General features: G+C 48.0%; 1 protein-coding gene across 1 annotated transcript in view; it reads right to left on the reverse strand.

Annotated features, from left to right (window-relative positions):
• The window catches only part of LOC142560685 (tyrosine-protein kinase transmembrane receptor Ror-like), a 325,714-nt gene that overhangs the window by 113,412 nt on the left and 185,755 nt on the right, over positions 1-26,547 (reverse strand). Inside the window, exon 2 of the mRNA XM_075672939.1 lies at positions 19,551-19,710. Within this exon, the coding sequence (XP_075529054.1) occupies positions 19,551-19,710 (160 nt within the window). The remainder of the gene's footprint in view (positions 1-19,550; positions 19,711-26,547) is intronic.

The following is a 26,547-nucleotide window of genomic DNA, read 5'->3' on the forward strand; positions in this document are numbered from 1 at the left end:
TCTCACAGCGTTCTTCGCAAACACCACTGAAAGTTCGGCCGCCCCAGCGCATGGGATCCGCATATTCTCTCTCTTTTTTTTTTTTAAGTTGGACATACGAGCATGCGCTCAGAATAATAGGAAACATTTTATGAACACTGAGTCAGCTTCGTTGTTGTTATTTCGTCGTTTTCCCTCCTCTATCATCTGTCAGTGCGTGCGCGTGCCGAAGAGTCGTTTTGATAACTGTTTTTCATTTATTTTGTTCATTTCTAAAGCAAATTTACATTTTCCGTATAACTTGAAAAGATTAGGCGGAGGCGCGCTGCTTCAAACATTTCCGCTCGTGCCCGTTTTAACCTCACCTAACTCTGTAATTTGTTGCTCGCGCCGTCTCTCTATATACTTTCACTCGCTTCGGTGAACCGAACAGCAAGTCACCGAAAACTAAATTTCGTGACAGAGAGTAGAAAAGCAGAAACGGGCTGCGGAACTAAACTTTCGAGACCGCATTATAACGTTCTTTTTTTTTTTTTCAGGACCGTTGTATATCAGAGTTTTAATCCACATTGCCGAAAACAGCAAAATTGTACTGGTACTAATGCGCACCCCTACTTCGATGCTTCTATATATATGTATATATATATGAAGTAGCTCTGCGGGTTTGGTGTTTAATAAATTGAATGAAGTGCAGCAGGCGCACATACAAAAGCAACAACAAACATTTAATTAAATGTTCTTTTGCTTTTCTACGTGTGTCTGCACTTCTTTCAATATATATATATATATATATATATATATATATATATATATATATTGATGCTTATGATATATTAGGCGGTTTGTTGCCAGGGTCCAAATTCATGCCCGGGTAATTTCTGGTCTAAATTATGCACCAAGAACCGTCTCTACATATGAAGAAAAATCTTGCCTTTGGAGACGCACTGAAGCTGGAAACTAAATTTTCAAGTATAAACTCGACGTACTTCATACCAAACGCGAGGCTTTTATGCATAATCCACGCGTGACAGCTTATTAAAGAAGTGTGCTTACTTGTTTCAAGCTTCCTTCTTTCTTTTTCTTTATAGCGTTATGCACTTGGCTCCCGTATACTCTCCATCCGTTAGAACGTTCGCCTTTCTTTTTTCACTTCTCAGTGCGTAGACGCTCTGCTATCCCATTTACATACGCCGTTCCACGCTAACACCCCGTGCAGTGCCCTTTTTTTTTCTGCAGATACAGCCGCGCTTATTGATAACATAATTGACCTGCGAGCAGCTCGAATAATCCCCACGAGGCGTCATACGTGGACTCCGTCTAGCTCTATTTTTTGAACAGTACGGTCAATTTCAATTTTCAATTAAACGTGAACGCCTTATTCGTTAGAATATATATTCAGGTTTTACTCCTGCGTGATCTTATATATATATATATATATATATATATATATATATATATATATATATATATATATATATATATATATATATATATATATATATATATATATATATATATACATTCGGTTCTGACGCCGCAGTAGACAACGCACGCTTCCTATTCCGTCTCGAACGATGCATGCGGTAGCCATTCGCCCAACAAAACTGCGTTGTCAAATTTCATGCTGGTTAAAAAGATGTTGCCAACGCTACGTTGTCCTTTTAGGAAAATCGTGGTCACTGTCGTGCAATGCACCCATAAACTTGCTAACGTTGCGAACACCACGGGACGTGGACCCAATTTTGTGGTAACTATATAAGAACGAAATGTTCCTTATTCCACACGCAGTGCCATCGTTTCCCATAAGTTACTGTTCGCACGTCCTCCCTTATACGTGGTACATTGTGTCCGTGGGCTTTCCAGTGGCTCTCGGTACACTACAGAATACGGCTCCAGGGGCCGTATTCTGCAGCGGTTCGCTTGGGAACCGGTTCACCTTCACGAACGCCATTGGCCGGCGCTTGGCTGTCGTCATTTCCGGTGGGCGTGACCACAAATTTTTGTTGTGACACGGGTTGTCAGTCGTCTGCAAAGGGAATTCCGTCGTCTGCAGCGAGCGGAGAAACCGCGGAGAAGTGGTTCGCTCGAGGGTGGCGTGCACTCGCCCCCGGCGTGGTTGCAAGGGTTACTATGGCAACCGCGGTCGCCAGCGTGTCTCGGGCCGGCCGACGAGACGAGACAAGGACGGCAAATGGCGGCCCCCTTGGTTGTGTTGCTGGCGAGTGCCGCTGAGAGACGACGACGCGACGCGTTCGACATGGGCGAGGAAGAGTTTTCGAGGGCACTTTAGGCTCTGCAAAGACACAGTGCGATGGCTTTGCGAGGAGCTGGAAGAACCTCTCGGACCACAAAGATTTAGTGGCGTTGACACGGTGACAAAGGTGCTATGCGCGCAGCTTTCTTTTCTTTTCTTTTTTGTACCAGTGGGAGTTTTCAGCAGTGCGTCGGGAACGAATAAGAACTGTCGCAGTGAGTCAGTCGCATCGTTTATGCAGTCGCCGATCCCATATCACGGTTGCAGGTAAAGAAAAAAAAGATGGGTTAGGTTCTTCCGCATGGCTCGAGAGAAAGCCGCAGTCAAGGAAGGGCTTTCTTGACCGCGGCAAGATTCCCGAAATTGTGGGATGTGTGGCCGGAACTCTAATAGCGATTTAGAGTTAGATTTAGAAAAGCTCAGTCCCGGCGAAAGAGGATCCTATTGGAGCAGCAAAGGGCATAGGACCTTCCGGTAGAACGCCGCTCGTTGACTGGCCTCCCTCGCGCCGCGACGTTCCACTCTTTGCCCGAGTGAAGTAACAGCCAGGGCGAACCACCCGTTCCAAAGCAAACCGTTACGGAATAGGGCCCCTGGAATGAGGGAAAGCTCGCTGTGTCGGCGAAAAATTTGGAAGAACTTTAAGCTTCGCCATTAAGAGTGGAACGCGATACCGTTCAAAGACCCCTTACTGCTTTTCATGCTTTCCGGCAACTGCAGCTTATCTAACCGTACGGTTTACCGGAAACGCTGGCTGCGAACGCTATATACGCACGAAGGTGAGATTTCTGGTAGAAACGCGGCCTCTGGCGTAGGTCGATCTCCTGTTATTGTTTCGCACTTTTATTTTTTCAGTCTGAGAAGAGCTAACATAAAGGACAGGCGCTGCCGGTGTTCTTTTTTTTTTTTTCGCTACGTTTGTTTTTGGGCTGCCGTTCTCAATATTCCGAGGAATAACTTTGTAAAGACTGAAACAAAAGGTACGAGCAACTTTCGTGGTAGAGAAGTGGTTGCGTCTGCGTGGTTCAGAATTAGCTTCGAAATTCTTTTCGTCTACGCCTACGCGGGACGCCGGATTCTGCGCGACCCTGGCTCCTTGACGCTGTCGCGTTAAAGCACGCATTGCGTTTCACGGTCACTACGAGAAGTGAACTGTCGCGAAACAAACATGTTGCGTGTGCGCTTCGCAAAAAAAGTTGCAATTATTACGAAATTCTAGCGTGTCCGTCCACGTATTAGTTAACGGAACAGTGCCAGCAGTAGTGATGACGGCGACATTTTGTGGCAGTTTGTTCAACCACAAGGCGTCAGAAATACATTATGTTTTGTTGCGTGCTGCTGCTGTTCTCAACGTACAAAAATAAAAATAAACGCTTCATACGTCGTGACTAATATGTTGCCCACGCCCTTGAACGAGCATATGAATAGCCCGTTGCCTGTTCATTACAGTAACAGTTTTGTACGCTCGGCTGTCACGAGATGGTGCAATCTGCGTCGACGCTCGCGTCTGCCTCTCCAATATTCCATAAATGAAACGTATAACGACGAGCTCAAACTCTATGTTTTCTGTGCAGCAAACAAGGCGTGAACAGCGCTGCGGTACGGCACACGATGACACGTGACGTGCAATAGAATCGTGTTCCTGTTGTTCTCGGTAAAATAAATATAAAAATAAATAAAAATAAAGCGCTCCACGAAAAAAATTTGCGAGAGGTTTCTTTCTTTGCTTTAACGAAGTGTACACACATCAGACAATCAGCTTCCTGGGGCTCGATCCATAGTGCGCCCGGTGGAGAGGGCGTAACGGCCGGAACTCCTCGCTGAAAAATGCACGATCCCTGTACGCTTCCCGCGCCACTCCTCTTTCCTTGCTTTTTTTTTTTTTTCCCGCTAGCGACGTAACGAAGAGCCAGGAGGAAGCGACAGGAGCTCGCACTTGAGAAGACGCACAGCCAAGAAGCAGCGCCCTTCGTGAAAAAAAAAAATAATACGGGCACCAAAATAATAAAGCCGAAAAAAGAAAAAAAGAAACCGAACTAAAGTAAAGCGAAGAAGCCCAAACGGTGCCACGAAGTGCGGCCGGAAGACGCCGAGAGAAAACTTTGCGTACAACGGCGCCATTGACGTTAAAAAAGGCAAGAAAGAAAAGGAAAAAATAAGGCGAGATCGAGAGAGAGAGGCTGCCACCCAAGTTACCAGCGCCAGCGTCGGCTCCCGCGTACGTGAGCTGAAAGGACGCGAGGCTGTGTTCTCCCTACGCTTTAAGGAAGAGGCTGCAGCGGAACCGTCTTTCCGGTACTGCGGCACTTAAGTGCTCCCGCGCCGGGCAAAAGTGTGTGTGTGTGTAGAGCGCGCTCCAGGAAGGAGAAAGTGCCACGGATCGGAAGAAGCGACCGCCGCCGCCGCCGCTCCTGCTGCTGCTACTACTACCATACTACTACCACCTCGGCGCACCCGACAGCGCAACAAAAGGAATTACGCGGCCTGCGAGCGGCCGTGTATGGAAAGAAGAGGTGTACACACTCCCGTCTCACGAGCTCGGTGCAGTGCTGTGGAAGGCTAGGGGCGAGCGGGTGTCAGCCAATCAGTAACGGGAGCCGGCTGCAAGCTCCAGGAAGAAGTGGTGCAGAAGGACGGAGGGCGCCCGCTCATTATCAGATACTGATCGTCTTAGCAGAACTTCCGTTGAAGCAGTACTTACAGTAGTGACACGACATTATCTTTCTTTTCGATTTGTCTCGTTAACCGCCAAGCTTTACGCATCGTTTTCGATAAGCCGAATCTGATGGCTCGATATTCTCGTTTAGGCGCCGTAAACATAAAGCAGCGCCCACAGCAGCGTTTTTTGACACGCTGGAAAGAGATTTCCTGTTGTAGATGGTCCCAGCAAACGTATTACGATATAATTGTCATCGTACTTATTATAATAAATCTTTACTGATTTCTATTTTCCTTGGCTTCGTTTTTCGTACGAAGTATACGAACTCCACGGCCAGAGAGGAATGTGAAAAAAAGCTATTTTGAGTATCGTCGATGCGGAATGACGCCTGGCCGTTGCAGGTTTAAGTGAATGCTGAAATACACTAAATGCTTGAGAAAAAAAGAACGCTGACAAGAGCCAGGCCACCCCACATATTTGACTATAATGACTGTTTTTATCAAGTTTTTCGTAAAATCGAGAAATTCGCAAAAACGGGGTTCAAACGTTATCTCGGAAACCCATGTTCGCCGACCTTCATACCTGAAATCAAAGTTTATTTTCATTCTGGTGAAGACGCGGAAAGAAGTGCCGCTGCAATGTGTCATCCTGTTATGTGTGTGTTGTAAGCGTGTAGTTGAGTTTCTACAGTTTCAAGAATATGCGTCAATACTCCATTAAAGTCAACGTAGCGCGCACGGCGATCAGAGGCGGGCGCCCCAACGGAGGAAGCTCTTGTTCGGGTTCTCTTTCTTTCCGGTTGGCCGACGCGGCTCGTACCTTTCGCCACGCTGCACGGAGTTTGTGAGGCGAAGTATACACACCGGGGTCGATGCACAGCGCGGTAGAGGTACGCAGCCTGAGGATCGCTAACGCAATGGACCCGCCCTGTCTGCGTGTGTATGTATATGCATGCTTGAAAGCACGGCTCCTTTTTTTTTTTTTTTTGCCTCGCCTTACACGCAAACGAAGGGAACGTAAGGACGTAAGGAGCGGGCACGTTGGGAAGCAAGCGGCAACTCGTGATGTTAAGGCCGGTACAAATTGGGGAAAGCATAGGAACGGAAGGGCCTCGATCGAGGTGCCACGGGGGAACGTAAAGATTCGGGGAAAGAAGAGGTAGATGGCAAGGGAAAAAGGAAGCCGTCGCAAATTGGGAACGGCGGGAAAGAAAGAAGGGGCTGCAATGAATGCGAAGAAGCACCCCATGGGAAGCGGACGGGAAGGAAAGGTGAAGAGAGATGCGACTATTACAAAAAGAAGAAAAAAAAACAGGTATGCACGCTGAGACTGGAATACAGAGAACATGAGTGCGCAGACACCGCTCCCTTACTCCGCGTCTCTTAGCGAGCGACGGGATCTAAAAGGAAGAGCGGAGGTCTAATAACTGGAAAGAAACAAGATAGAGAGGCACTTAGCTCAGTGGCAACCTCCGAAAGGAGAAAGATGCAGCGACGACGTAATAAAAGCAAAGGCAGAAAAGTAGGGAATCAGGTATTGCGTGCAGGATGAAACTTGGGCGTTACGAATGCAAGTAGGTTGATAACTTAGCCATGACGCGTCAGAAGAAGGAAAGAACACGAAAAAAGTAAATAAACCAGTGCTGGAGCCATTTCTCCAGCACCGAACGTGATGGCAGTTGCCATTATTGTCGTCTGCTAGTCACGTGCTTGAGCAGAATACAGGAAGAGGGTCATGAAAGGTTACTGGGCTAGTCCACTGATTCATAATCGGCGGTGAGGAATGCAGGACCGCCGAGAAATAGATGCGAAGAGAGCATAATCACAACCGTAAGATCTATTGTGACACAGCCGTTGCCCACGAGCATGTGACGAGGCTTTCTCCGGAAGCACTTACACATCGCCGAAGCGAGAGGTCGCGCTGATCAGAAACACAAAACGTCCCTCGACAGCTAGCTCGCCTTCTGCAGCCGGTCGAAGCAGACGACAAAAGCAGGATGCGAGCCGGGAACGGTCCAGCGGGCTGTAAATGAGAGGCAGGCGTCGTAAGGGCACAACGAGAAACGGTGTTGTACCATCGGACTCGGCACATCAAACGAGGATGCGTTCTATCACGGAGGGAGAACAGAGCTGGAAGGCTATGCTAAGGTCAAGGAGCAGCGTTACTATCCCTCATCTTGTTATCGAGCGGCGCCTATAGCATCTGATGCCGCGGACGGGCATAGTCGTCTGTTCCATCCGCCGCCGGCCCTTCCAGCCAGCCAACTTCTGCGGCGTTCTGCAGGGTCCTGGATGAGTGCAATCGGTTGTCCGGGGACCAAGCAGCTTATTCGGCCTAGGGGGAAGTGCTGCGCGCGGAAACGGTCGGGAGAAAAAGAGCACCGCAGACAAAGCGGATGAAAGGGAGATGCCGGACAGAGTGTGCTGCCGAGATGAAAGAGACTCCGTCGTTATTGGTAACGCGTGTCCGCGTGGGCAATGAAGTGAGGAGATGATCCGGAATGCCCATTGCGTGCCATGCGGCCGCACTGTAGGAGCGGAGGGTGAGGTGTACACCACTTAGCGTCACCTTGGCTGGCCGTTCTTTTAGCGTTCATATTTCCTTTATTGTCTCTTTGCTTGCAGCCGCATATTGTTACGCATTGCCTGGCACATAGTGGTGGAGTCCCTGAAACAGGGGCCCCGGGGAATCGAAGGACTGGTCATCGAAACTGTACACCTACGCTTGCGGATACTTATAGGCAGGTGGTGTGTGTGTGTAGCAAAACAGTCGTATTACGAACGAGCACACTCCACACTCTTCTAAGCTCCGGAAGTACTTTATTGCGGACTTGGTTCACAGTGCACCGAGTCCTGCCTCTCTACCCTCCATTCTTCATGTATTCTTGCGCAGTACGTTACTCGTTCACTTTTAGCTGTTTGCGGCTCCGAACAATAATGCTTGCCATGTAAATTTAAAAAAAAGCTGGGTGATGCTTGTTAATTTCGCCTTCCGAGAGAATTGATGCCAGCAGTTTTAATATTGTTTTTTAACGCGGTAGCGTTAAGGAGCTCGTGTCGCAGAAAATCCCGCGTCCAGCACTGGCGTCCGGCGTCTGACGTCGTTTCGGCAAAGATATTTTCGTACCACCCATACCCAGGCCCTCCACGTGACGCAAGGGATTTACTGAATTGAATTTCTCAAGGTATAATAAGTGGAAAAATCGTAAACTGTGACTTGCACACAACCTACAGACATGATAGCTCTCGGATTGTAATTTGGCTATACGAGAAACGATAATTTCGTTACGCGGAAACTCAAAGAAACTCCTTAATTAACACAAGCAGACAGGCCGCGGCGGCCGCCATTTGCGCGCGCCGGCGCGATGGGAATTTTGGGGGCCACGGAGCGGCGCGCCCGGTTCTTTGTATTACCTCCAGGTGGCGCACGCCTCCGTCGCGTCGCGGCAGTCAGGGGCCACTAACTCCGCGTTCCAGCTAAAGTTGGAGGCTACGCAACATTAATATAGGATGCTATCCGGAGCAGAAGTTAATCAGGATGAGATGCAATTGGACAAACACCCCACTGGCAAATGTTAATAGGAAAAAGGTAGATGTAAACGTCGGGTTCTTTTGACTGCAAAGCAGAGACTGTACTGATGTTCAATGGTGGGTGTCACTCGCACTGAGCAGGTGTGATCTACAACTACTGGACTACAACTACTCCACAGCTAAGGGACATAAAGGCAAAATAATTATTTCGAAACTCAGATGATTCTTCACAGTGTGCGTCAATGCACCTTAGTGCGCGTTATGTGTTCTAGCTGTGACGCACATTGACGCTGCAGCGCAAGGCAGCAGTGCTATGCGACAAAGCCAGCTACGTGGATGGTCGACCAGACTATTTCAACTGGAACGGTGACCCGTGGTAGCGGCAAGAATTAGCAGTTTCTGTAGCTTTTAAGTGACATACAAGCTTAGCACGTCATGTAGTGGAAAAGTCGTCATTCCCACTCGTCCCCTTCATACGCCAGTTAAATTTGTTCTGAGAAAAAAAAATGTTTCGCCACATTTTCTGCACCCGCAGAATCAAGAAAGGCATGCAGCTGGAGAAGAAATTGACAATTTTTGAATTCTCGAGGAGGAGTTGTGTCAACTTGAAAGGCATGCAGCTGGAGAAGAAATTGACAATTTTTGAATTCTCGAGGGGGAGTTGTGTCAACTTTTCGTTATGCGCACTCAATGTGAGAACTCTCTACAGAAACGTCAGGCATGAGAACATCAAATATTTCATGAATATCATACTTGGAAAGCACACGTCCGGCAACTTGAAATATACGCGTGGTGAAAAAAAAAACGTTGATGAGAAACAATGAAAGCAGTGAACCCGGTACGCAACGACACCGAAAAGAGGAGGAAGAGAAAAAGAGAGAGGGAATGACAGGAAGGTCAGTAAGTACCGGTTGGCTGCCCTGTGCTAGACAAAGGGAATAAAAGGTGATGGAAGGAATAAAAAAAAAGAAAGAAATTTGCACAACAACGTGATGCAAGAGCTGCCAAACACTCAGCCGTTTCTCTTCCAACTCGTGTTACAAAAACGGGGGTATAAACTTGCGACACGGGTCGAATCAGAAGCATTTCAATATGCATGCGACGCATTTTAAAGATCGTTATTTTCGTCCATTCTCTTGCTTTTCGTGCACTGTCTTGGCATGCACAACTGCGCATACAGCACCTGAAGGGGATACACACGAAAAAAAAATACGTAACATCACGGCGACGCCAACGACGAAAATTCGCGTGAAAAGGGCGCTTCAGAGTGCACAACAGCGAGAATAATCTTAAAGCGAAGCTTTCTTTGTTTCTTTTTTTCCCCACTTTGGCGTTCGTTAAACCGCAATGGAGTGCAAACGCCTGATATTCTGACCCCACATCCAGCACCGCTCTCGCACCCTCAACTTTCACGAACACTTAACGAGCCCCGGCTGACAGCGGCGTTTGACTAAAGGTTGCGCGCTACGCGTGTTCTTAGTGAACTCGAATGATTTACGACGCATGCGCGCAGTAACAAGCGAGTTTAAACGCGCAAGAACTCTCAGCACGGGGCCATGCGGCAGTAGTGAGGGTAACAGCGTTTCGCAAACAGCCGAAAAAAAAGAAAGCTTGTACTCTGAACTACTGCCACTAATGTCACTAAAAAAATCTATATATAAACGTTCGCCTAGGTAGCGTGCTTGTATACGACGGAGAAAGTTCAACCGTTGTTTGTCGTAATGCGAAAGCACGAGAAGTAACAAGCAAATGGAGATATACGACGAGTTGCCCCTGCTAGAAGATTGCGGTGAATAAAACGGCAGCCGTTCCATTTATAAAACTGCCTCTCGTATAAAAAAATAGAAAGAAATGCGAGTATTTAACTAGAGTTTTCGTAAGAGGTAACGATGTTGCAGCGCTTGGAGAAAAAAATAAAGAAGGCGGGTACAGAAGCGAAAGAAAACTGCATCCACAGTATCCAAACTTTTAAATTAGGTTTGAGCACTCTTAACTCTCGGCATAAACAGGCTCTCCGGTGATAAAGTGTTTCACGAGAAGCGCCTGTCTTCGAAGGAAGAAAAAGTGAACAAGGAGACGCGAGAGAATTTGAAAGAAAAAGATTGTGGAAAAGGAGGAGAAAAAAAAGGAAGAGTAAATGACAGACGACGAAACGTTACTCAAGCAACAAGCGCACGAAACAACCAACCGGTATTAAACAGGGAGGGGAAAGAAAAGTGTTCTTTAACGTGTCTGCATCTTAAGCCTAACTCAATCCTCAGTAACGAGCATTGCGTTAGAAGCAAGCGCCACAATATACGCGCGCTTTATGAAAGCATTTCGAAGTTTTCGACGTTAAATCTCTCTGCGAGATCATGCATGATGTCGAGACCATTCTTGGCAAGAAGTACAGAGGAATACATAAAAAAATTCTTATTTGTGAATCTCCTGTCGGGGTGGACATAAAGCGAAAGTTTATGCTGATTTCGACGCAAATCACCTGGTCGTCGGTAGCACGGGTTGTTGTCGCTTGCGTCGATCATTAAATGTCGGGGTCCCGCAAAAAAGAGGCCGCCGAAGGGCTGCTTTATCCCAGATATAAAAAAAACCCCAGAGACTATATTTAATATAGTTCACAGAAGAACAACAAAAACCGAAAGGGGAAAAAATACTGAAGGAATAAAAGGCTGCGCAAATTAAGATTTCCTCTTATAATTAGGGTCCTTCGTTTTCAGATTTTATATATATATATATATATATATATATATATATATATATATATATATATATATATATATATATATATATATATATATATATATATATATATATTTGAATTCTAGAGGTCGAAATCAGATGTAAAAGGAAACGAAACCAGGGAGAAATCGGTGGTTTAGCTGAGTGAATGGCATCCCAAAGTTCACGATCTTTCTGGTGCCATTTACAATTGGGATCAAATAAAGGAATAGCCTCCATCTGCACACAGATAAACTATTTAAACAAGCGAAATAACTAACTGAAAAAGTAATGGCAAATAGAGCTGCTCGCAAATCATGTGACAAACCACATCTCTAAATATCCTCGTTCTTACGCATTCAATGAATTTAAAGGAAACCACATCAACAAGAACAACAAATAGATACGGAATTTGTATTCCCTGATATACTAGTTTCACTGCAATTATTTAAGAAAGGCAAGAATGAAATGAATAAAGTACAGAAATTAGTGCACACGCGCATACTTCGCAACAAGTGTAATGTCGTTCCTTATCTTACAAGTCCTTATTGACGTGCGCACATTTTCATGCGCATTAGGTGCATTTGTCAGTCCGTCCTAGAACTGCGGTGACCTTGATTAAAGCTCTGTTGTCGTCCTGTTTTATTGGTTCCCAGTATGCGTTCTTGCAACAGATTTAACGGGAACGCCAACTAGGCAAATCAAGACACCTTTCTTGGAATGTACACCCTACTCGGGAAAATCACAGCTACCGCTCACCAATGCAAAACGAGGTCAGCTCTGCGTCAGCTCGATTCCCAGAGCACTGTCGCCGTTCACATGAACGCGACGCGCGAGTAATGCGATGCAATGCGCTCGCTGCCGCATTCGTATAAACGCGGTTACTGAGAAAAGAAAAAGCAACAAGGTTTCCTTCGCTCAAGGCCGGCGGACGCTGAATAGAGAACATTTTCTTACAGACACTGATTTGAGCTTGCGTAGTAAACAAGAAAACGAGGCATTCATACCATACTCTTAATTGAATAATAATAATGATGACGCAATATATCTTGACCACTTGCTCGCAAAATGCGGGCAGCGTTCATCAGTCTTGTGGCACCTGCATTTGTCATCTTGTACGAAAGCCCAAACTTCGGGGTTTAAACCCATCATCACAAATTTAGGTCCGGGGTGTACAAAGAAAAGAAAAATTGGGAGTTATCGGGCTTTAACCCGAAAACGAAGGAACCCACTTATAATATATGCACAATCAGAGCGCGAACTAACCACAAAATTAAGAACGCTGAGTGATACGGCGGTTGGCCTGTTTACGATCGCATACGCAGAGTTCAGCTTACTTATTTGCATAAGCTGTGGAGCGCATGCCGAAACGAGACGCGGCTTATCGAAGGAGCCAAACCTGTAGGTTGAGTAACGAAGCCAATTCTCGTGCGGGCCTTGAAATATGAACCATCGTCTCGAGACCAGGATGGATGAAGCAATTCCAGATAAGGAAGTGGTTAGGGATAACAGGGAGGAATAGAAAAAAAAAGTACCTCTTGGTTAAACTGCTGATAGAGGAAAGAGAGGAAATGTTTAGTGAATAAAATAACGACCCGATGGAGCCACGTCTGCGCGCACAATTGCTGCTACTGCCGCCCCATGAGCGGCACCAGACATGGGGGAAAATGAACCGAGGACCACTTATAATGCCAGAAATCATACGCAGCGCAAAACTGTCAAAATGATGTGATGGATGTTCTGACGGCACAAATTCATTTCGTTGGCTGAAATGAGTGCATCGGAGAGGCTTGAGCTGAGTCGATGGCGGAGAGAAAAAAAAATTTGCTTGATCTGAAAAACATGGCGGCTACAGCTGGACTAATAGTTAGCGCTATAGGGGCAACTTCGTGCATTTCTTCTAGCACGATTAACTGCGTCGTGCCGTCGACGCTAACTCGCGTGGTTTTGCGCTTATTGGCGTGGTCCGTGAGCTTACAAATTAAGGAGCGCGCTCACTCTGCTTAACAATGAAGACTATGGTCATCTTGGAGGAGCATAGACGTCTTCAAATGGGCGCCTTTGACCGTATCGGTGTACCCGAAGAAACCTGGCAGGTATTAAGAAATGTGTTAATCCTAGATAGCACCTTGGCATATATAACGGCAAACTGCGCAAAAATAGAGGGGTACCGACATTATAGTGTATAAAAAAAAAGCTTTATTTGGAGCCGGCGGAAATTTGTAGGCAGATAGGAACACCCACAAAGAAAGATAACGGATATATGTGGCAGAGACAGAGAGAGACAGAGAAGGGAAGAAGGAAAGGCAGGGAGGTTAACCAGACTGAGTCCAGTTTGCTGTAAACAGTCTCGCACTAGTTTCACTCTTGCACAGCTTAATGATTTACATTGATTTACAAGCATTGGCGATGATATCCTACTATCAGTTGCGCAAAACCTGATAGTGTCGTGCGCCGCTTGAATTGTCTTAATTTCGAGCGGCAATTTCCGTTTTGATGCTTCATTTTCTCTCTTCATATCATGTTTTCAAATCCCTCTTCTCCCGTGCAGGGTAGCAAACCGATATGTTTCTGGTTAACATCCCTGCCTGTTCTTTGTTTCTCTCTCCCTGTCTCTTTAACACATGGCAAATTTATTTTCTCGTAAGATGCTTCGTCCAAGCGTTACTCCAGGTGCACGAATGTTCCTATTGCGCTCTGAACAGCGGCAGATCCACAGAAAACGCAATGGTTAATAGCACTTAATAGAGGAACAAGGCAAGCGCTGATGGCACAGGCGCAGCTCCGGTCAGCAGCCAAGATTGTTATTGATCGAGATCTCGGATAACGAAGAAAAATACCCCCTGAGCTTAATGACAAGAATTACGATCCGAACGCCGTCAACGCAGGTGCCCCTTTGGTGGGCGCATGCTCACCAAAGAAGACCCCCCCCCCCCCCCCCTGCGAGCTACGGCTTATCTGTGGTGATTCGCTGAAAGCCGCGGCAAATACGACATAGTTTTCGACTAGCATATATAGATAAGCAAAAAAAAAGGCCACGTGACATATGGTGAATAGCACTGCCCGACGCCAAGCGGCAAAAGTGAACAAAAGGGGGAACTCGAAACTACCGAGGATCGTCTGCACGAACAGAAACAGACGACAGACGGTTAGGCGAGACCCCGAGCGGCCAATCAAAGAGCTCGCGAGGCGCGAGACAATAATACCGGCACCCGGGGAATATTGCCGGCGATATATAGGACGGAATGGGATCTCGGAAGAAACGGGAGAGCAGGATTGCTCTGCCGGAAGAGGGGAGAAAAACACAAGAACACCGCGACACAGGAGACGCGGGGAGCTGAAGAACCCGATGACACGGGCGCGGAAGAATAAGAAAGACAGCAACAGGGACGCGCGACAAAATCAAATAAAACAAATGAGCAAACGGAAGAACAAAAGTGTACTCGGCTGCAGGGACTTTGAGCGCGAGAACAGGAAAGCAGACGAGCAGACAACGGAGCGAAATTAGGAATGAAGGCGCTAGCGCCAGACGACAACCGAGAGAGAAGCGGACGACAACGCTCAGAGGAAGCAGACGAAAGATTGGAAGTGACGAGCACGGAAAGCAGACGGAGCGAAAGAAACGTAGAATAGGGCAGGGTTGAGAAAGCATAAAACGCGCAACAAACAACGCGACGGAGAAGACGAAGCAAGCGCAGACATTTGTATTGGACCGAGTGGGGGCAAACGGTACACGAAAACGTGCAAAACTCGAGCAAAACACGTCGACGGTGCCGGCAGACGTAAGCGAGCAGACGATCACGCGTCATGTTCTTACGCGCACAGTATATGTGTGTATGCACGCAAGACGTACCAGTAAACGTGCTGAAATTAAATTGCAAAGCTCCGCAGTGTGAGTGGCGTAGCGTACTCAACTAAAGAAATGGCGATACGAACACGAGGCCGAGCGGGAGAGGCGGTGACAGGCAGAAAGAGGTGGCGGAGAGCGAGGGAAAAACAAGGGAGGCGGAAAAGAAGCTTTTTAACGAAAAAAGAAAGAAAAGACGGGGATATCAGAAGATAGAACAGGCCCGGGCTACGCGCGGGATGCCACGATGTGCGGCGAAAGAGCTCCGCAGCTGTCGCGGGATATTTCGCTCCTGCTCCTTGAAAGGACGAGCGGCGCACACCAAGAGACGCGAAGTGTCTCGTTGCTCTCGGCTGCTGCTCGCGGGTGCAATGAACAGCGGCGGCCGATCTGTGGCGCTGACGCCAGCCGGGGGCAAGAACACCGCGTGCTTGAAGCGCGACTACCGTCATTTTCGCGGTAGTAGCAGAGTAACAGACGATAAGCCTAAGAGAGCCGCATTAGAGAGCCATGCTGACTTTACTCAGAAGCTGGAGGTGTTGGCTCATGAGCTGGGGCACGCAGATTCTGGCGAGGAATGACAGACGCTAAGCCTAAGGCACAGGATTAGAGAGGTATGCTGACTTTACTGAGAAGCTGGAAGTGTTGGCTGATGAGCTGGGGCATGCTTATTCTGGCGATGAATGATGGTTATGCTATGTACAATGATTGCACAAACAAGCAAACGACACGTACACACACGGACACGCGCTTCGCAACCTGAAGTTATTAACGAAGACTCGCTAAGCTCCGCAGACCTTACAGAATACAAAAGCGCTTTCGCTGCGCGCAAGGCACCGCGGTCGTGGTTCCTTGTGGACCTGCAACCATCCGTGCGTGCTTACGTTACAGAATTCAGTGCAAATCAAGGAACAACGATAAGCTATTTTTAACCTGGTTTAATGAGACAATAAAGATAGAAACACCTAATCTGTTTAACTGATAAAGAATTATTTCAACGCTATATTTCTGTTAATTTCGCGGCAATATGTTGTTTAAGTATAGAGGAGAACGGAGGTCACACATACGTTTCTTGGTTCTCGCGCTGAAACACAAGTGCCGGGCACGTCAATGTAACGTCGCGGATTTTAAATAGTATCTTTTTTAATTTTACGCCGTCGAAGCTCAACAAAAGTTCTTGAAATTTCTCAAGTTTCAACTGTTAGATGCTTAAGAATAAAACGTGGTTCATCTTAGCCGAAAAAAAAAAATGCAAGGGCCGAGCAGATTTTGTCGAAATCCATTATGTTGCAGAATTCTTTCTGCGGAAACGACAAGGCGTCTTCGCCACTGGTTTTTCGTTCTTTCCTGGCTTACCAAGTTTATTCTCCCGGTAATAATTTCATTCTTGGTGTTGTACAACGGTAATTTGCTAATACAGCGCAAATTATTATTATTTTTTTTGCGTTCGTGTGACTGTAAATAGCTTTCATGGAATTCGTGCATATTATTTGGCAGGACAAGTGCAGTTATGATTGGTGCAAACGAAACAAAAGGCTTCCCGTAATGAACCTACCGCTAGCACAGGCAGAGCAAGTAACGTTAGTACGACGTCACAGATTTCAAGGCATATTTGGATACTTGTAAGCATTCTTTTTTGTAAGGGTGTAAAAATACACTAAACTTAGTGTCTGTTTCAGTTTGAATGCCTTGTAAACTTTGCTTACTGATGAGCTAGTCCCGAGAAGGCGCTGACCCTATCTCACACGGGAACGAGGAGGCAGCGCGGTAGTTCTGGGTCTGTCTGGCTTATTACGAAGGCTGCGTTCCCGTTATTGCTGACATATCTCGTGTTCCGGAAGCATGCGTTGTACTTTCATCTGGCATAAGCTAACCTTCTTACCTAATGCTTCTTTTCATGAATTTCAGTATTTTCAATCGCGATAATCGGTGCGAATTCTGGTCCTAATTCTGTTTTCCTTGGCGTTTTCCTTTGCACGTCTCCCTACGAGCGCTTTTCCATAAGTTACTCAGCTGAGAGTCGACGATAATGTGTTCTTTAATGTCGTTTCTTTTTCTCAATAAAGCAGAAAAAAAAACGGTAAGGCAGATTTATATCGTGCTGGCTATCCCAAAGTTCCAAGCACTACTCAGGAAAGAAAAATAAAAGAAGACAACGAGCTGAAAAATTGCAATAAACACCACATACAACTTTAACACACCTCACTAGTAGTCTTACCAGGGGCATCAACACATCAAACACGTTCTACAGATATCTGGCACAGTCGCACGACACCGCCATTTTAAGATGATCCCACACGACTCTATAGTCACACCTAAGTGACATAATAACATGCGCACAAACTTAATAAGTGTACCGCATAACACTCGAGTTGCACTCGCGCGCCCTCATTTTGTTCTTTTGTTCGCGCTGTTCTGTCTCCATCGCATTGGCGACAGCAAAGAGTTCGGAAACGCGGACGCTCCATGCCCCTAGTATAAAGAAACGTACAGTATCCCCACCTACGCCTACGAGCTCGCTTCTGCTGTTCCTAAACAGCCGGGCTATGAGGATCGCGCTGCAGCCTGGTGCCCGTCTCGCAGGAGAAGAGCGAGAAGGCCTCGGTGGAGCGGAGAAAGATCTTTGCACTGCTTGCTTTGCTCGTCGGTTGTCGCGGGCGCGCGGGAAACCATCCTTTTTTCGGCATCGCGGTGGACGAAGCTGCCGTAGTCGGTTAGGCAGCTGTCTCGCGCCGTCGCGTGCTTCGCGTCGCGACGAGATTCCCAAAGCGGTGACGCCCGCGCGGTTCGGGGGTGCGACGAATATTCCTAGACGCGCGAAGGACGGAAACAGCGAGGGACGTCGCTCGGGGCGAGAGAGAGAGAGAGAGGACGAACGAAGAGGACGAAATTAAAGCTAGAGGGTGACGCGTAACGAGGAAGAAAGGGTCAACACTCCGACTGAATCTGGAGGCGAAGAGTCCCTGGGAGAATGTGGAAGAGGAGGGTAAAGAAAGACACAGGAAATACTCGAGACTCTTTGCGTATGACTGCGACTGAAGGGACAGCAATTAACGACTCTAGCAAAGGATCAGCGTTTCGGCTCGCTTTGAATTTTAGCCTTGCGTTGGCGTTCTTTACGCGCGTCTTTTTCCAGCGCTGTTAATTTGCATCTACTGGCATTGAGCCCTGTCTACGAGTGGACTTGCACGTAGTGGACTTGCATGTACGTCCTTCCTTCTCTTTTATCATCACTCCTTTTTTTTTTTTAGCGCTCCTTCTTCGCTGTGCAGGGTAGTAGGGGAGGGCTAGGTACAGCGTAGCCTGACCTCTACACCTTTCTGTAAATAAATTACTCTCCCTCTCTCTCAGCAACTACCCCAAACCCATAGTTGACTGGAAAAACTTGGTAATAAAATTTCAGCTTTCCGCTTTTACGTGCAGCTGCTGACGTATCAGCACTTCAGATGGGCACTCATTAAACTGGGCTAACAAGGTGCAGGTAGCACGCGATTGAGCAAAGTCTTTGTCATTGCTGCTGCGTGATATGTTGCATCTTTTTTTTTCTTAAGGGTTAGCGCTCAGACGAAAAAGAAAAACGGCTGTTGCCCCCGACAAACTCCGACGCGCGCGTACGCGTTCTTTTTTGCCGCGTTCCTTTATGCGTGATTACACATATGACACACAAGAGGCTTCGGACAAGAGCCCCTCACGAAGCCGCGGAAGGTCTGACTTGCTATCGCGAGTAAAATTTTTCATGGTTAGCCATCTCGGAGGCACATATGACAAGGAGGCTTCGTGAACCAGCGCGGGCACTACCCTGCCACCGGAAGTAAGAGACGACTGAGAGGGAGATAAATGATTAGGACCGGCAAACGGGCGATTCACGTAGTGGGTCGCACGAAGGCATAGAAAGTCAAGCGAAAAAAAGATACGATGATCTGGAGGAGACAAAAAGACGGAGCGTGCTGACACGGGCAGAAGAGTTATAAGGAGATGGGGGGAGAAGAAGGCGAAAGCCCGCGAGTAGGAGATCGAGGAGGATGGCAGGGGCAGTAGCGAAGAGCGCGGTAGGTGGGCTGCGAGGCGCTCGCATTCCGCGTCGGTTGTTCGGGCGCCCCGCAACACCGGCGGTTGCCGGGTTTGCGCCTAACGAGTTCCGCGGAATGCAAGAGGAGGCTATCCGGATCGCGTTGGCAATGCCTTCGCGCAGATGCCTGCGCTGTCCACCCACAACAGGGGCGTCGCCGCTATTTTCCAGCGCGCGTATATTACTCATTTCGCTGCACTAGTATATAGTACTCGCAAAGGCCTTCACTCTATTAACAATGTGAGGACTGTCAAGTACTTTTACGGGCGTAGCATGCTCGTCCCAAGTTTCAACTCGACTTCCGAGAGTTCTTGTACGGACACCGGCGGAGCATGTACACAACCATACCGATAGAGCACGTTCAGCTGCGGTTACTGGGAGGTTTGTTTGCACGTGCGTTATTGCTCTTTTTCAGTTTTTTTTTTTCATCCGATAAATCTCCTGCAGCCTGCACACGTACGACAACGAGTTTTCGGAGTGTGTTTTTTTTTTCTCACCTCGGCGGCAGCGATGGCACAGAGGTCGTCTCCACCTCGTTGACGTCCGCCGCCTCGGACGAAATGTCGAAGGGCGAGGGCTTGATGAGCACAGCCTGCGCTGAAGCCGGAGACTGGGGCTGCTGCACCGAACGCCTCCAGTGGCGAGCCAGGTCCAGCACTGCGCGGAGAAAGACAGGATGCACACTGGTGAGCGGGGAAATCACCCGGCTGTTGCAGAGCAGACATCAAGATTTCACAAGCGAACGACTGTTATTGCAGCATTTGCCGCCGACCTTGTCCGCGGTGCTGAATTCTCGTAAAAGGAAGCCCTCTTGACCGCCTGCCTTCAGTGTTTTTTCTTTGGTGTTTGTTTGCTTTACTTGCCTGGGTTGCCACGCGGCATAATGGGGGTGTGAAATGATATGAAAGCGTGGGAGCCACTTTCGTGCATATATACTACAAAAGCGACATATCGAACGTGCTGTCTCCATGAACAATCGCTCATACTCATGTCGGTCAGACCTCAACTTCACATCTCTAAAAACATTTTCGCGGACTGTTTGTGTCAAAGCGTGTCCAAAGTACCAATGACGGGCGTCCGCTGGAGACGCAGGACCGGAGCACGTGGTACTGCATGCACATTGTCTTCACATGGTTGACTCCAGGCACAAGTTATGGCTGATGTAAGGGTTGCCTTGGCCCGAAGTCTCCGTACAGAGACTTCCTCTGAGAAAGCTTTCGTTCGTTCAGCCAAGTACCACACGGCAGGAAACAAACTGGCTTTAGAACACGTCGCCAGATGGCGCCACCCTCAGCAGAGCTTCAGGTTGCTGCACCGCGACGAATTACGTCTCGATTCTGCCGAGTTTCTACCGTACCGCTGCCAGCTACCGACACAACGCACCACCGCAGCAATTTTGCCGTGTTCAGGTGCTGTATAAGTTGAAGCAAACATGTACTGCAGCATCCAGTAAATGTAATGATTGCACACAAGCCTTCATCAAATTGAAGTACACAATTTGGAAAAGAATACAACAGCGCTGACTTACACGTATTGCATGCAATTACCTGTCACCATGAAGAAAAAAAAAATAAACGAACTTATGTCTTATCTACTTTCGCAGCGATCGCTGAGTGCACTATTTCTAGATTCGCTCGATCACTGCTCCCGAGATCAGTGACGCGCAGTTCTCAGAAAGATAAGAGAAAAACGGGCGGGTGGGCGTCGAGTGATGAATAATGAAACCGAGAGGTGGCGTCACACTTCAGCGGGCCGCGCACTGCACGGCCCGTCGCCTCGCATCTTCGCTCGGAGGCGTTACGGCCGAGCCGCAAATGGCGTCGTATGTATTCCCGTCGCGCGGCGGGCAAAGCCGCCTTGCCAAAACTCGTTCCCTCTCGCTCTCTATCAAAATGGCCACCGATGCGAGAATGGACGGCGCGTTCGGTATACGTGAAACGCAAGCGTTCAGACTCGGCCCAGCTGAAGCAGCTGCAGTGAAGGAATCACTTCGGCGAGGAGAAAACAAAGCGCACACCAGAACAGGCAGACGATAGAGATCGCGTAAACAAGCAGAAAACACGCAACAATAGGTGCGCCAGCCACCAAAGGGCAGACGGCAAAATACTGTATAAGGGGAGAAAAGCAGACGACAAAAGTGTGACGCGAGCAGTGATAGCGTCGACAAAAATACAAGATCAATAGGCGGAGAAAGATCGGGATCGTGCCGGGCACAAGGTGTACGCTAAAAGGGTTTTAATGGCAACGTGACCGGCGCACCTAATGCCCTCCCTGCAAGGCGTCGCTGCCGTCACTGCGCGTAACTTCCGGTCGTCTGCACCCGTTTCTAGAAGGCCTTCTGTTTCTTTCGCTACTTTGGCCGTCTACACTGCAGTCCGTACCAGACGGCGTACGCGGGTTTCGTCCGCTTGCTCACAATGCCCGAGCTGTTCATTTGTTTTCCTTTCGCGTGGCGCAGCGAAGAAAAGAAACTTTTCGCAATCGTTTTCTTCAATTTGGCCGAAAAGAGATTCAGCCGGTAGCGGCCGCGGTAGTAACTCTCGCTACAGAAAGAAAAAACGAAGTTCACCGTGAAATACCGGGAAGCGAAGGAAAAACTTTTCCCGAGCTCCAGGACAAAGCTATTTTGCAGATCACGTACACAAACCTCAATAAACACTTTGGCTCGTCGAACGGAGCCAAAGTTTCTGTGGACACTTCTTACGGGAACGCGGAAAGTCGATACAGAAAAGAAAACGCTGGCTCTGAGAGGAAAGAACCCTTTCTTCGTCGTCCGTCGAAAAGCGCTTTCACGGTACGTAATGGAAACAGAAAGAGAAGCACGAAGAACCAACCATATAACCCCTTGCACTCAACGGTTGTACATCACGTGAAATTTCGTGCACCTTCGTTCGTTCTTCGTTAATTGCGCCGTCTTTTGGTCGAAACCAAATCATGCTTCGTTTAGCGGAGCCTTTCCCAACGTTGGTCAATCGAATTTGCCACTTACTACATTCGGAGCACGTAATCGATTTCTCTCTCTCTCTTTTTTTTTTTTATCGTCTGACCGAAACCAGTGTGTCGTAATCAGGAAGTTCGGGCGCAATTCCCCAACGCCCCAAGTCCCAAAGCGGTGACTTGGTTTGATTTGGCTTGTATTGGCTGGCGGCCCCAACTTCAAACCGTCGTTGCGTCGTTTATTTCTTTTGTTTTGCCCCAGAACTATCGGAAAAACCGTAAGACAGTGGATCTAATTGGGAAAGCGTCTCCTTGCAATGGTGTCGCGCTAATTAAACCACGCAGAAATGATCTTCGGGAAAGATGAGCGCATATTAGGGAATGTTAGCAAAGGGTCGCTTACGCTCAACTCTGCTTAAAATATCACGTGCCGAGGCACTGCAGGGACCTGCGTAGACTTCCCATTTTTGATGGACACGTCTTGCCGACACGGAAGCGATGCGGTATCAGCTTGGCTGCAAAACAACCAAGAAACCAAGTGGGCGCTTCCTCACGCTGCACTCAACGGGCTTTACAGCGGGAGTGAGAGAAAAGCGTTCTGCGTTTAGCTGCCGTCACGAGCCTTGTGGGCACGCACAACTAGCGCTCTGACATATTCCTAGCATACGTTGGTCTGAGCGTTCGGCTAAAACTCTCTGTTATGTAAATTCAGCAGGCGTCCTTCGTAAATAAAGGACATGTAAACTGCAACACTAAGTTATAGTTTAATCCAGTGAAACATCTCCTTCAAGCCGCATTTGCAACTTTTTTTCAAAGTGCAGACGTCAGTTATTTGCGGAAAAGGGGAGAGGTAACGTTTTCCTTCTTGAATTTTACTACAAGACTACAGTTCTAATATGACGTCAAAAATTTCGAAAAGCTTTCACATGATTTATTTTCTTCAGCAGAAGGAAGGAAGGAAGGAAAAAGTGGAGAAGGAAAGGGAGATCAACCAGTTTAGCTCAACCGGTTTGCTACCCTACACATGGGAGCGGGATGGGGGGATGAAAGATGGGGAGGAGAAAGAGAGAGAGCACATAGCACAGCACACGCATTGTCAGTTACAGTCCATCACTCTTGCGTGGTACGTGACATCACTGTCACAGTCGCTTCTCCAAGCCCGTCTCTTTCAAAAACCGAACTAGTCCCTTCGTTTTTCAGCAGAGAGAGAGAGAGAGAGAGATGCAAATGAGAGAAAGGCAGGGAGGTTAACCAGACTTAAAACCTCCGGTTTGCTACCCTGCACTAGGGGAAAGTTCTCAATGGTCTCTATAGGCTGAACCTTTAGTTCTTTTATAAGCTATAAAACGCAATGTACTTCTTGTTTAGATTGATAGTCAATTAACTAGTCCCCTGCAGACGATAGCCAACTCATGAAGTCACCAAACGAGAGTGAAGGCGGCAATTTCCACCACTAGCAAAGCTTCCGATAAAGCCGGGTTGCACAAAAAGAAAGCTAATTTGGGCCGGTTAGCATGTGATGGCGGTAAATAAAATGAGAGGGAGTGGGTCAGACGACGTCCCTTTCCTTCTGCTCGTACAGTCCCATCCGCGGTTAGTATATTTAACTTCATCAGCTTATACGTTGTCTACAGCTAAATACACCGGTCGGATGACTTAGAAGTGTGTGATCAACAGACGCCTACGGGTCATTCCATGACTTTGTATTGCAACATGTACCTCCATAAAGATGAAAAACTGAAAAAGTGAGTGAGTTCACGACCTGCACAACCTAAGCAATGACAAAGCAAAATGTGAAATGAACTTTAGTCACGTTGGTGAAAAAGGTAATCATCGGTATTTCTCGAATGAACAGTAATAAACACTACAGCTCCCTAAACTGTCCAGTCCACGAAAAAAAGGTTGGTTTAAAACGGCGACGCTAAACTCACTGTATTGTCCAATTCCGCCATGTTATTTTTCGGGAGGGGGAAGGAGGCAGCCGCCTGGCGAGCCAATCACAGCTGACCAAGATGGCGGATTCGGCACTAAGGAGCAAACAGAGGGTACTAACAGCACGACACGGAACGGCAGAATCAGCCGCAAGGGCAGTGTCGATCGGGCCGTATGCCCAGTGTTGCGCTGTTAAAATCTGCGTTTCTTTTTTTTTTTTTGCCAAGATATACCGACCAGCGGAAACAACCTCGCTGTTCACACGGTGGAGAGAGAGAGAGAGAGAGAGAAATTTCTCCACGCTGTCGGATTCGGCCACGTTGGCGGGCGCTTTGAGCCAACCAGAGAGAGCGTAGCCGCCTTGCGGGCCAATCAGAAATGACAAGATGGCGGATTCGGGAATATGATTATATTAGAGAAGCAATTATACTAAATACGTCAATGACTTCAGCGCTGTGTCTGATCTTGTGCTCATTTCTTGCGAACGATTAGTTTCACGAGCTTTTATACGTATACCCGTTTCCGAAGGCGCACGCTAATAATGACCGGGCGCACACGTACGCATGCGCAAACGATCTCCGCGACAGACACGCGCACCGCGCCATTACATCCGAGATTTCGATTTGATTGCACCGACATTTGCACACGAAGGCGTTCGCCGAACGGGACACAAGAAATGACGCGGACGACATTTGCATAACAACCTCCGGAACTCTGAGAATCTGCATATTCGCTGGCTCAGCTGGGATTAGCCTCGTCTTCTGTTCTCCCGACGCGTTTCTTTTTCGCCTGCTTGTTTTTCGTGTTTTCTTTTTTTTTTTTCGTCTTTGTCCTGATCGTGAGCTTAGCGGAGTGACTGAGTTGCCTGCTCTTGAACGGTTCCGAGCTACAGCATGTTGCTGCACTACGAGGTTTGCGAGGTTAGGAGATGTGCAGGACGCGCCAATATGCAAACGGGTAAAGGGGCGCGATCGGAAATCATCGTTCGAAACGCACGTTCAGTTTGCGTTCAGTTTCGCCTCACGCGATTGGCCTAGGCGGCGGGCGCGCATGACCACGTCGGCGCGGCCTAGGCCAATCGCGTGAGGCGAGAATGAACGCAAACTGAACGCGTGTTTCGAACAACGATCTCCGGTTGCGCCCCAGAATTGCGATTGAGGCAGGTAATTTAGCTTGTTCTTGCTATGAAAGAGACAGAAGTTCCGTCAGTGGAACTCTTTAAAACGACAACTATAAAGTGAATAGCCGCGAATGCGGTACTGACTTGCATATTTGCAGGATAAAGTAACATATCTGTTACTTTTTTCACTGACGCGGGCTTCATGCAAGCTTAGGCGAAAAGCGTAATTAGTGTTGATACGCTTACATGGTAGGTGAACTTAGATAACATATTTTATCTGATACCATTGATATCAGCGTCATACCAGCGGCTGCCGAGAAACTAGAGGAAATTGTGATGCGTCGGATTTAATAACCATTAATATGAAGGATGGTCACCTCAGCGCTGGCAGCTGATAATAGCAAGCACTTGCAGCTGAGCACAAGTTTGCGAACCAAGAGGAACACACACGGCACGATAACTTCGCAGGCACACGAAGATGGAGAATTGATAACCGGACTTTCTTCTTTTTTTTTTTTGTGGAGCCAGGGTACTTTTGAATTTCTGACTGTCAAGTGGCAATATGCTAATTTCAAAATGTTAACACGAGAGATTGCGCAAAAGATAACGCCATAGACAGGTTTTGATTGCATTCCATGACTTGCAATGTAGCATTTCCCAGTAACTTCGCTTCCTTTCAGCGTCTTTCACGGTTTACCCGAAGTCGGAGCCAATTCGTTGCCATGAACAGCTTTCTTGGGCGTTTTACACAACAATGCTGTCGACGCCATGGTCCCTAATGCCGGAAATGCGCTCTCCGCACTCCCCGCGGCCCCCCCAACGCTTCCCTATTCAACTTCCGTCAATAAGCGACCGGAATCCGAAGCCATATCCGACTGCAATCCAGAGACGGGGAAGCGCGCACGAAAGCGAGGCGTCATTTCACCCGCCTAGCACGCTTCTGGAGAGAGACGAAAACGCGAAACGCCACGGACAGACTCCCTCTATGCGTGATTCGCTTAACCCATAAACTTGCCGCGCAAACTCACAAGCACGCGCGCCCTCAAAAAACAGATTAGCTAAAAGAAAAACGAAGCACACACACAGAGACAAGGTTTGGGGTCGCTGACTCAAATCCGGTATGACAACGGAGCCACGCGGAACGAACGCCGTCTGCTAGCGGAAGCCGAGCAGACGACCCGAGACGCTGCGGAAGGGTATGCCGCGCCGCCGCACAGTGCATTATGGGAATTAGCATATAGATGGAGGGCTCCTACCCCGCCCTCAGCATTGGCCGAGCTTATTTCCTCCCCACAATCTATACGCCTCACGCACACATGCGCACACACTTCCGCCTCTCTTGCCGCCTCCAAACGGAAGCGCAAGGTAGGAAGTCAGGGAAGAGATAGTACGTAGGATGAGGGAGACGGGGTTGGGGGGAGAGGTCAGAAGGGCGGACGACGGTGACGATGATAAAAATGACGCGCGAGAAACGCGAATCCGAAAGCGCTTATCTGTGCGGAACG

This window comes from Dermacentor variabilis, chromosome 10 (assembly GCF_050947875.1).
Source record: "Dermacentor variabilis isolate Ectoservices chromosome 10, ASM5094787v1, whole genome shotgun sequence".
NCBI classification, from domain to species: Eukaryota; Metazoa; Arthropoda; class Arachnida; order Ixodida; family Ixodidae; genus Dermacentor; species Dermacentor variabilis.